This window comes from Myotis davidii, unplaced genomic scaffold (assembly GCF_000327345.1).
Source record: "Myotis davidii unplaced genomic scaffold, ASM32734v1 scaffold580, whole genome shotgun sequence".
In the NCBI taxonomy this organism is placed as follows: Eukaryota; Metazoa; Chordata; class Mammalia; order Chiroptera; family Vespertilionidae; genus Myotis; species Myotis davidii.
The window spans coordinates 509,668-521,672 of NW_006293313.1; the positions used below are offsets into that span (position 1 = coordinate 509,668).

Sequence of the window (12,005 nt, forward strand, 5' to 3'; positions counted from 1 at the left end):
AATACCACCCAGTCATTAAAAAGATGAATTATTGCCATTTGTGACAACGTGATGGATCTTGAAAATATCCTAAGTGAAATAAGTCCCACGGAAAAAACCAGAACCATATAATTTCACTCTGTGTAGGATATAAAACAAGCAACCAATGGACAAAAAACTCAGGTATAGACAGAATGGTGTTTACTAGAGGAGAAGGGAGCTGGAGAGAGGTAGAAGGAGCTAAAGGGGGTTAAATATGTGGTGACAGAAGGAGACTATACTTCAGGTGGTGAGTACACAGTAGAGTACGCAGATGTATTATAAAGCACACCTGAAACTAAGATAATGTGATGATTAACCAATGTCACCCTGATAAATTTAAATAATAGAGATTCTTTCTCCATCTTTTACTGTTTTACCACTTATAAATTTGACCAGTTGTGAGCTGGAGCTAGTTCATGAGAGCAGATTTTGTGCATTCCCCCCGCCCCTTCCACATTCAGTTATATTGTAGCTTGAAATTCGTCAGGGTGTAGTGTTCACACTATGGAAGTTGACAAACACTACAAATCAGGACTTATCCCCTTTAGAGCTAGCATACCACTGAGTTCACCCTCTTCGCCTGCTTTCATTCAAGCACAGCTTTGGAAAGAGACAATAAGTGCAGAAGAATGTTGATCTATAGGAGAGTCCAAGTGTGGATGTTGTGGAAGTTTCAGCAGCAACAGCCTAGTTTGTCTAACGTGTAGACAAGAGTTCTTAAAGTATTAATAGTCGTATCTTCATTATACCTTGTTACCAAATTCTGGAGTTCGTTTATTGCTGCTCGGCCCTCTGTCTACTATGGAAAACTAATGGACCAATCTTTGTACCTGTCCCTACAGGAAGCGGTTTGACAAGGCAGAGGCAGAGTATGTTACAGCCAAGCTCGATCTACAGCGCAAGACTGATACTAAAGAGCAGCTCACTGAGCACCTTTGTACAATCATACAGCAAAACGAGCTCCGCAAGGCCAAGAAGTTGGAGGAGTTGATGCAGCAACTGGATGTCCAAGCTGATGAGGAGACTTTGGAGCTTGAGGTGGAGGTGGAGAGACTACTGCATGAACAAGAGGCAGAAGCAGGGAAACAGAAGGTTCATGGAGAGAGGCCATTACAGCCTTCCGGGGAGAGTGTAACTTTAGGGTCTACTGAGAACAAAGAGCATCAAGCGCCAACTGCTTGCCCAGAGGTAGATGAACAGTGTGAAAATCCCAAGAGCACTCCCCTTCTCACCCCAGACCACCCAAGTCAGGAAGTGAAGACTAGTGCTCATGACAACGGTTCAGCTGCTCTGACCACATGAAGGGCCAGTGTTTGTTGTTTTCAGCTAATATGGGCTTCAGTAGACTTTCTGTTGTAGAGTGTGCCATGACCGCTGCTACATGCCTCTTTAAAACAATATTAGTTTTTAAATCTAGGATTAGTGTTAGAAATAACATATTGGACCATTCTAAAGCCTCAAATAATTATAATTTTATCCATAGTTCACCTTGATTTTGGTCCAGTTTCCTTAGTGTCCCCTTATTTTGGGTGAAAACAAGTAACTTAAAGAACAGAAGAAAAATTACATGGTTATGAGTGTTTTTAGACCAGGTCAATATAGAACAAGTAAAATGAAAAATAATAATACCTCATCAAACTCATTTAACTTCTGGGAGAAGTGCTGGGACTGGGAATCCTGTTTTATGTCATCAGTAAAGAGACACAAAACTTAAACATGAAAAAGAAAACAACTAACAAAAGTAGTATTTGGGTCTTACTAGATTATTATCTGTTTGGGTCTTACTAAAATTGCAAAACACAGTTTTGAAATTACCAGCTTAAGCCGACATTACTTTTGTATTCACATTGCCTTTTAAGTGGCTCTAGTTTACAACCTGAATTTTGATTGGTTGACATATACACACAGATATATATATATACACACACATACACACACACACATATATATCTCAACATGCTATATGTATAATTTTACTATTAATAAATTGTCTTTAATCAGCACATTGATTAAATTTAAACAATGAAAACTTGTCTATAGTGAGATTGAAAATAATATAGAAAATCTTGCTACTTTTGATTATGAAAAAAATACATTTTCTTTCTGACATTACAGTAAGTATGTATTTTATATGTTGGATATAAATTATCCTGTCATAAAGCATTTAAATTGTTAAAATGGTGATTTTCTTATATCACTAATACTTGACCACTACATTGTGCTATATGTGAATTTGTAAATAAGTATTATAGTTTTGTTACAAAATCTGTGAATATCACATTAAATTCTGATTTATCAGAAATTCCAAACAGTGAAGTCAAGCATTTTAAGTCTTAAAAAAGAAATAAAAGAGGATAAGGACAAATGTAATATAGTATACATAAGAATTTCTGAAAAATAATTTTTTAATGAGTTTGTTTGAGAATATTATTTTCTAGTAGTGAGGATGAGCACTGTATTTTTATATTATGTAATTTGACCTGAAATTATAGCTCTCCATTACTGGCTTCTCTAAACAGAGACATTTTTATAGACCATTTGTTTTTATTTATGAATGACATGCATAAAAACTGAAAACTTCATTGTCCAATATAGTCCTATTTTTCTAAGGGATAAACAAATCTGATGCACTTACAATGTGGTCTCTCGTTTATCTTTTTTTTTTTTTAATTTCACAGTTTAATATGTGTTCTTGAGCAGTGTGTGGCAGTAATGCACCTGAATCTTCATATGGTAGATACAATCAGCTATTTTTATATGAACCTCTCTTAGGGCAAAATTCATCCATAAATGAGGTTTATAATATTGTATCCAAAAACAGATGGATACAACTTAATACTCAGTTTAAGTACCTTAAGAATTTATCATATAAGATATATGGAGAAATGAAAACCATGAAATAAATGAAATGGATGGGGCTTTGGAGATCATCTGATTTAATGATCTTACTTTACAGATGAGGAATTTGAGAGCCAGAGATTTCACTTATGTCATGTTGGCCGACTGACTCACTGTAAACTTACAGGGATAGTCAAGTTGCAGTTCTAAACCCTTGATGTGTCTCTTTCAGCCTTGATGTATCTCCTAGAGTGCAGACCACGAAGTTCACTGCATCCCTCTTAAACCCACTCTGGGGTTGTGTTGGTCCCTGTGAAATGCTTTCTGTAAATGGTCCACTGAAACCATTATGTTGAAAAACATACCTTGCTTGGCTTTCCCAGGGTGGTATCTGAGTGTTCAGGTGATGATATAAGTGACAAAGTTCTATTGCATCAGTTTTGTACAAGAGCAGCTGTAGCCCATGTGTGAGAGGAACACGAGCAAATGAAGGAGACATGAGGCTCATTGGTATGAGGACCATATGCACTGGTTTCTCCAGGATAGCCCTGATATCTTTTAAAATCATAAAATACATTCAAAAGACTTTTGATATATGGATTCACAAATTCACAGTAATTGTTAGTTTCTGTGAAGGAAATTATTGGTTCAAAATTGCTGCCATGAGTTTATTGGGGCACTTTGTAGAGCTGTCTTTCCTGGAGTTAAATTCCTCTCCTCTTCCACTTCTCAAGTAGTTAGAGCATAAGGTTATCAGGGCACTTGATGTGCTATGTAATTGAGGAGTTAACTGCTTTGGGTTATCTCGCTTGTTCTGTTTAAAAGACAGTCTTCGCCAAATTGTGGTAATTTTTACTCATTTATCTTTAAAAAAAAAAATACTTTGAAGAGTAAATTGAACTCCTGAATTTTCAGAGTTCTTTACCTTGATTCCGTACTACTTTCTTTCAATTAGAGCCATTTTTTATTAGTTTCAAGGAAACAGAGTTTCTTAAAACAAGGTTTGTGTTGCATTGAAAACAAAGAGTTTTTTCTTGAATTTTTCATCTCTGCATAATTCTACTGATGGAATTATAGCAATTGCAGGTAGTAAATCTTTGTACTCACTGAGAGCACAGCTGGTTTGCAAGTCAGATGATAAAAATCTGATTGCAATTCCTAGAGCATATTTCATTGCTGGATTGGCATTTGAATTACAGAGTAAAAACTCGGCTATAAACCTCTCTCACTCTTTGTTTGGATTTAGCAACACAGTACTCTCAAGGAGCTTTATCTGAGTCTTTAGCAACTTCCTCTTCTGAGGCACCGGCACAAAACCGACTCTGGTGATTCTGACCCAGGCCATTCCCAGTGACCTTTAAAAATGATGTTTTGGGTTTTGTATTTCTTAAGGAGCCAAGTCAGCATTTTAAACAGCCCTGATCGATACAACTCAGTCTGCCAGACCAGACCTGGGGCGCTCTGGACCAGGGTAATTATACCCCTTCTCAACTTAGATTTACCCCAGGCCTGACTTGAACTATTCTCTGGAGGGATGGATCAGGACACTGTTATCCAGGCTGCCTTTACCTTAATGTCAGGCTACGTTTGCAAGCTCCTAATCCCAAGCAGCTGTCTTAAAAACGCAACATCATCCCTATGCAATGGGCCAAACAGCTGTATCCAGCTACGTACATAGAAGAGCTGTATGAGAGGTACATGATCTGTGCCTTTGTCCCTTAGAAGCTTCTAGTCTATGCGAAGGACTAAGATTGATACTCATAAAATAGAGGCTGATACAGAACATAATATCTGATTAATGGGAGGACGGAATAAGTGGTAGGAACACTGAATATATATGTATCCTCCAGAAGTCCCAAATTTTTCAAACACTTAATTTTAAATATTCTATCCAGTTGTTTTGCAACCCAAGAATGTATCTAGGACCTGCCATGCATTTCAGGTTGCCATTAACACTAGGGAGCAACACCCACACACAACTAAAACAATAACAACAAAAACCTCTCTTAGATAATATGTCCAGATTTTGAGTCAAAAAGAAAATGTAGTCACCAGAGCAAGAGTACATTGGAAAAACAGGGAGGTTTCTGCATGTCACTGATTTAAAACAGTGGGCCCACTGGGATTTATCAGTGAAAAAAGCAAAAAACTTCAAGTATTGGGAAAATTAACTTTAAGCGCATGCCTTTCTGACAAAAGGTTGAAGTATCCTCTATGTGCAGAACAGTGTAATTATAAGGGCCCATTGCAATAATTCAAGGCATTGCTTAACCAAGGGGCAGTAATTACTGCCCAAGCCAGAAAAAGATGGAAGTGGAACACACTGGTGTAAACTCAAGGATAACTCAACATGGATGCATGTTCAAAGTCACACATAAGAGAGGTCTTTCCAAGCCAAATGGCTTTAGGAACCTAAAATAGAGCCATAATTAAGCAATAAGACGTGACACAGAGCACATTTCTCAGTGATTAGAGCATGCCTCAGGGATAAGTCACTAGGCCAAAAGTTCATATGAGGATTGAAATAACCTTGCAATGTATAGTGTCACGCTACTAGAGGGAGAAGGAGGAGGAAATGAATAATGGGAGTTAGAGTTATTTCATAAGCTATTATTTCAGTTGTTGGGTAACACTACCTTGTGTATACTACCCATGGCTATTAGTTGTATCCAGCATCCTAAAGCTCCATGTTTACACCAGAACCTTCATTTGAGTAAAAGCCCTGTAGAACTGTCCATCTCATTTTCTCAGCCAAGCAAAAACCAGGCAATACAGACACAGACTTAATAGTCCATAGCCATATAAATGGAACTATATAGTCTGGTAGAATTATAATTGCAGTTGCTTAAACCTGGCTTATATAACTTGAAAGTAGCTGAAGCAACCACATTGAGTCATTTTCAGTATTGTGGCTCATTTGTCTCATGTGCATTTAACTCAGAAACTACCGGTAGACATGGCCCTGTGTCCCATAGGTCCAGAAACCTCTACAGCCTTCTGTGCTGAGCTTTCCCTTCCTCACTGAGTTGCTGCTGGAAGACAGGGAGCACTCTAGAACTAGTCACCAACTGAACCCCACGCTATGGTGGAGGCGGGCCTTTCACCAGGATGACAAGTGAGATACCCAGTTTCCAAACTCTGAAGATGCCCTGAAAAGGCCTGCACATAGAGGCAGCCAGCTATCTTATTGCCATATTCCTCTCCATGTTTCTCTTATTCTTATCACTTTAGAAGATAATTAAAAACCTTCTGAACCAAACAGACAAGTTTTTTTGTGGTCCTTCACATCTCCTATTGCACAGGCCAGGGCTGTACTCTGGACAAATTTCTGGGCAAACAATGGTTTTTATCTTAGACAGCCCAGCCCCTCTCTTAGGTGACCCGTGCTCTCACTCTCTTCAAATCTGCTCTTAAGAAAAGATCTGAAGACAGTTACTATAGACTGAAAATGTTGTGTCCTTCTAAAATTCATACGTTGAAACCTAACCCCTGATGTGATGGTATTAGGAGGTGGGAGGGGTCTTTGTAATGTTAGGCCATGAGGGTGGAGCCCTCATGAATGAGACTTATGTTCTTGTTAAAAGACCTTAAAAAGTTTCCCTGCCTCTTTGACTATGTAAGGACACAGAGAAGATAGTCATCCCTGAACCAGAAAGCAGCTCCTTACTAGATACCAAACCTGCCAGCACTTTGGTCTTGAACTTCGTAGCCTCCAGAACTGTGAGAAATAAATTTCTATTTTTGACAAGTCATCCAGTCTATAGTATTCTGTGATAGCAGGCTGAATAGACTAAGACAACAGTTACTTACATCTTGTGGAAACTTTAAGTCAGGTTACTTTTCCCAAGTGTCTCTACATTTTAATGTAATGAATTATTTTAAAGTAATGTATTTCGGTTTGTGTTGTGGAAAGCTTAACCCCCAACTAAAGGAATTTAAAGCATCAGAGAGCAGGTGTGAGAAGGAATTGAGATTCTGAAATGATATCCGACTGCATGAGCTGAGAATTGAATCTCAGAAGCTTCACCCGTGCTATAGTCTCCACTTAAGAAAGATGACCCCACCTGTCCTCCCCGACTTCCCATTGCTAGTGGAACATGTTAGGGAAATGAAATCAAGTCTGCCGTTCTAGCCACAAGTATCACTTACCTGTGGTTGCATAATAAACTGTCCCAGAACTCAGTGTCTGAGATAAAAAACCACTGTTGTTTGCTTATGATTCTGTGGGTTAAGTATTTGGTCCAGGCTCTGCTAGAAGTTCTGCTGATCTTATCGGGGATCACTCAGGAGGTTGCAGTACTCCACAGGGTTTCTGGGGTGGGGGGGTGGTCTAAGACAACCCCACCCACAACCTTGCAATTGGTGATACCTGACACCTGGGGCTTTTTCTCCATTTCGTCTCATTCTCCAGAGAGCCAGCTTGAATATCTATTCACGGAGGGCCCAGGGTTAGAAGATAGCAGGAGTGAATTTCAAAGATAGCTCCTTGAGACCCAGGCTCAGCGGTCACACATCCCGTCTATTGCATTCCACTGACCAAAAGCAAGTCCCAAGACCAGCCCGGATCTGGTGGTGGCAAAGTGGACTCTACATCCGATGGAAGGGACAGGAAAGTCACATTGCAATGGACATTCGTGTAGGAATGAGAGTAATGGTTGTGCCATCTTTGTAGTTTACCACAGTCCGGCCCTCCTTGCTACAATAATTCACATCTATTCCACATACAAAATGCACCCACCTTGTCCCTCCAACCTCTCATCCCATGGTGGTTTCAGGCATGGAGTCCAGGATCTCGTCATCTGATCAAGTCCAGATGTGAATGTGGCTCCTCTTCATCGAAATACCTGTGAACAAAAATGAGAAGTTCCCTGTCCTCACCACGCCTCAACATACAATGGTGAGACAGAACAGATGCTTCAGTAGACACTCCCTTTTAAAAACAAGCATGAGGCAAAGTGAAGGCATTCTGAGAACTAGCCTGGGAGACGTCAGGTCTCCCTCTCCTGGGGCAGAGAGTATCACTAGGGCCTAGTTCTGCTGCCTGGGGCTCCCTAGTTCACTGTTCTCCACCATTCTCGGCTCCACACTTTGAAATATCTTTCCTTCTCTATAAGAAATGAGCCATGTTTGCAACTGAGTAGCTCTCTCAATCTGCTTCCCGATCATAGAAACTTGCGTGTCCAGAGACCTCTTTTCATTTTGGAAGGTCTCATGAGCCTTTCCTGGTTCAGACCCATAGTGCTTTGTTAATTCAACTCTCTCAAAATTTCATATGTTTTCTTTCAATCTTAATGGGATTCACTCCGAACTCCAAAGCTACATTTACAGTGATTTCTTTATGAAAACCTCTCTTGGTGGTGTACATTTCAGGGAGCTGTGACCTAATGCCCCTATTATGGACTGAATTATGTCCCCTACCCCCCAAATTGGTTGCAATCCTAACCTCCAATATGACTGTATTTGGGGATAGTAGGGCTTATAAGGAGGTAACTAAGGTTAAATGAGGTCATAAGGGTAGGACCCTGATTCAATAGGATTGATGTTCTCATAAGAGACAATAAGGATTTCTCCCTCTCCCTCCTTTGCCCCCCTCTCTCTTTCACTCCATTTGAGGACACAGCAAGAAGATGGTATTTTGTTATGCAGCTTGAGCTGACTAATACGAATTCTGGTAGCAATAAGTGAGATGCAACTGTAACAATTTACATCCCAGCATCTCCAAAAGTCTCAAGTCATTCAAACATCTGAGGTCTACTAGTAAACTCCAAAGTCTCATCTAAATAGCTAAATAAGGTGCTGTATAGTCTTACATGAAACTATACACCTACAAAGCATGAATTCCACTCAGAATAAATCATGCCTCAATAAACAAGACTGAGGAAAAATAGTGACTTAAAACAACTACTTTATTTTCTCATCATCCTCTGGGTTAGCAATTTGGACTAGGGTCAGAAGGACCAATCTGCTACTCCTCTTTCCACAGAATCAGAAGCAAATAAAATGGTGGTTGTTTTAAGAGTAAGTTTTGGGGGTACTTTCTGTGCAGCAATAGATCATCAATATGGCACAGGAGATTGAATCAGGAGCTCCTGCATGTTCTATAAAACAATGACGTACAAGCTGACCATAAAGGAGATGAACCACCCTTAGAATGATTAGCAAAACTCTAGCCCAGTGGTCGGCAAACCGCTGCTCATGAGCCACATGCGGCTCTTGGGCCCCTTGAGCTCTTTGGCTCTTCCACAAAATACCACATGTGGGCGTGCACGTACTATGCAAAGTTGACTTAAAACTTTAAGTAAAGTTTATTAAGTTAATTTTAGGGAACGTTGTGGAGTGAAAGAAGATGTAGTGTCAAGGATTAAGAAAGGTATGTTGAGATGGTTTGGACATATAGAGAGGATGAACGAAAGGAGATAGACGAAACAAGTATACAAGAGGAGTGTGGATGGGAGAGTTGGAAGGGGTCGACCTCAGCGAACGTACCTCAATCAGATTGAGGATGTTTTTAGCAAAGGCCAGCTTAGGAGTACCCTAATTAAGTTAATAACAATGTGCCTACCTATATAGTTTAAGTTTAAAAAATTTGGGCTCTCAAAAGAAATTTCAATCGTTGTACTGTTGATATTTGGCTCTGTTGACTAATGAGTTTGCCGACCACTGCTCTAGCCTATCTGAGGTCTATGACCTATCTAAATGATGCCTAAACCACCAATCAGAGCTTCCATTTGAGGAAGATTTTAGTGCAGAACTCATAGAGTTGCGGGCGCATCAAGTGGATCTGCTTTCCCAGAATTGCCCTTACATATCTCAAGGTCTCGTTCTTGGTGGGTTTCTGTCCAGGATGGCCTCCTCTAAGCTGCGTATGGTACCACTGGTCCATCGTACTCAACTCACGTAGCTTACATCTTCAACATCCCTTGGACCATACTGTGGGCTCCCTCCAGGTCTGGCTCTCTCTTAACCACTTCTCTGCCTCTCTCAGGACCAACAAAGATATTAGGCTCAGCTCCCTTACCAGTCTAGGACCATGGAAAACTCTCCAAGGCAACGCATACCCTTTTCCTGTAAATGTGCCAGGCAGCTTGTCTGGCACAATGCTGGGTAGAGGGGATCTCTCTGAGGCTTTCCATCTTTTGGATTCTAACCTGGAATTAAGACACAGTTCTCCTTGTTCTCCGAATGTGAAAGACCCACACTCGTGCCAGCGTTCAGCCTGTGGAGGGGGCAGAGGTAGAGTGCAAGAGCCCCTTTCAGGGACTCCCCAGGGCCCAACCCTCCTTGCTTTGCTTTAGAATAGCCTCTTGTCTCCCAGCCAGGGGAATTTTTATTTCACGTGGGCAGGAAAATATTGGCTCAAGTTGATCAAATATTCTTCCAAACCTTTTTTGTCTGAAGCCTGAAGTTCAGCTTTTTAAACGCAAACGCCAAGAATTTGTCTCTTTTGTTCTCTGGTGCTGCTGTGACAACCCTCCCTGAAGGCAAGAAATGACTCATGGCCTAGCTGCCCAGATGGGGGAGGGTCAGGGGTAACAGGAAATCACGGGGAAAAACACATTTGTTAATACATCAAAATATTATCCTGCTACACTAGGATTCCTATTCTTTTTCTTATTCTCGGTTCAATGGAGACCAACCAGTCCCCTCCTTTCTTACAAAGAGTTCTGCATTCGATAGGGCTCTTTGATATGTAAGAAAAAGAAATCAACTCTTTCTTGCCCACCCTCTCCCTAAAAATGAAACGCTGGTGCTGGGAGGAGGGGTGGGAAGGACCGGAGACTGAGTCAGAAAAGTAACCTTGCTTTCTGAAGGCACCCGAGATCTGAATTTCCACCGAAACCATGCTTTCTGTGGTTTCTGTTCTTCTCTCTGCCTGTTGGCTGTGTTCACTTTAGGACTTTCTCTGGTCCCTCTGTAGACGAGGCTGAAATTTGAACTCCTTCTGCTACCTGCTGGGACTGAAATGACTTACTGGGGGATCTGAATTCTAAAGGAAGGGACTCTGACTCCATGAGCTTGGTCAATGGTCAAACAGCTGTGGCCGAGCCATGCTTAGAGGGCAGGACAGAATCCCATTTTATATAAAGGCTGCCAAGTGCCCATCACCAATGAAGGGAGGGAAAATTCTTGAAAAAGTAGAGGCTGGACTGATAACCCCTATGTTAACATAAAAAGCATTCACACCTGCAAAGAATTTTTGTGAGTTTATTTGAGCCAAACTGTCGACAATTGCCGAGAAGCAGAATCTCAATGTGTTGGGATTGTTTTGTACATTACAAAGGAGGAGACATAAGTGGTGACATGAAATCCAATGGAGGCGGGAGAAAGCAAAGGAGGGGGAGAACCTCTGGGGTTGGATAAAAAGTAAAATGATAGACACATACTTAGGTGGGTACAGGATGTTAAACCGTCAACAATTAACATTATAACTATAACAATGAAGGAATTTGTGGTCTCTGTCCTGGGGCCCAGGACATTTGGTTGTGCCCTGAGGGGTCCTGAAGAAGGGAAGTTACAAGTTACCCTGACATTTCAAGGATATGTTAATGTAAGACGCAAAAAGGTTCAGTTAGGTAAAGATTGAGCTTGTCAAAGAAGATACTGGCCTAGGACGAGACTACCCCCCATAGCTGCTTTTAGTTATAGTTTTAATTTCAGACCATTTAAATTAATCCTTTGTGGTTACTTTAGGTCTTTGAGTTTGCAAGACTGCCATGCAGGCCTTCCCTGAGCTTGTCAGGTTAGCATGTGACCCCTTTTTCATCCACACTTAGATGTCTAACTTATTGTTCCCAGGGTGGAAGTGATTTCGCCTTTATTAAATGACCTTGCAGCTTACCTGTACCTATCATGCCACCTTTATCACGCTTCGTATTTTATAGCTATTAATGGACGTGTCTGACAGACCATCAGCAACTCGTGGGCCAGAACTTAGTTTCTCTCTGCATAAAGGTGAACAGTGTGCTGCACAAAATAGGTGAAGGGTCACCTGAATCCATGGGAATAAAGTTAGTTAGTTGAGTCAATAATCCCAAACAATCAATGGATACTATAAGGTGAGAAATACAAGGCATTTGTATGGTAGGTATAGTTCTGAAAAAATATCCAGATACCTTCTGTTATATGCGACACTTTTCTTTAGGCAG

General features: G+C 40.7%; 1 protein-coding gene across 2 annotated transcripts in view; it reads left to right on the forward strand.

Moving 5' to 3' along the window:
• GORAB (golgin, RAB6-interacting) overlaps positions 1-7,900 on the forward strand; it is a 29,591-nt gene extending 21,691 nt beyond the window's left edge. The window contains exons 5-6 of one of the 2 annotated variants that reach the window (XM_006766992.2): positions 864-1,209; positions 7,635-7,900. In XM_006766992.2, the coding sequence (XP_006767055.1) occupies positions 864-1,209; positions 7,635-7,709 (421 nt within the window). In that variant the 3' untranslated portion in view covers positions 7,710-7,900. Of the gene's footprint in view, positions 1-863; positions 1,571-7,634 lie in introns of those variants that run through there. The other variant, XM_006766991.2, reaches the window with a different exon arrangement.
• The last annotated feature ends 4,105 nt before the right edge of the window (positions 7,901-12,005 follow it).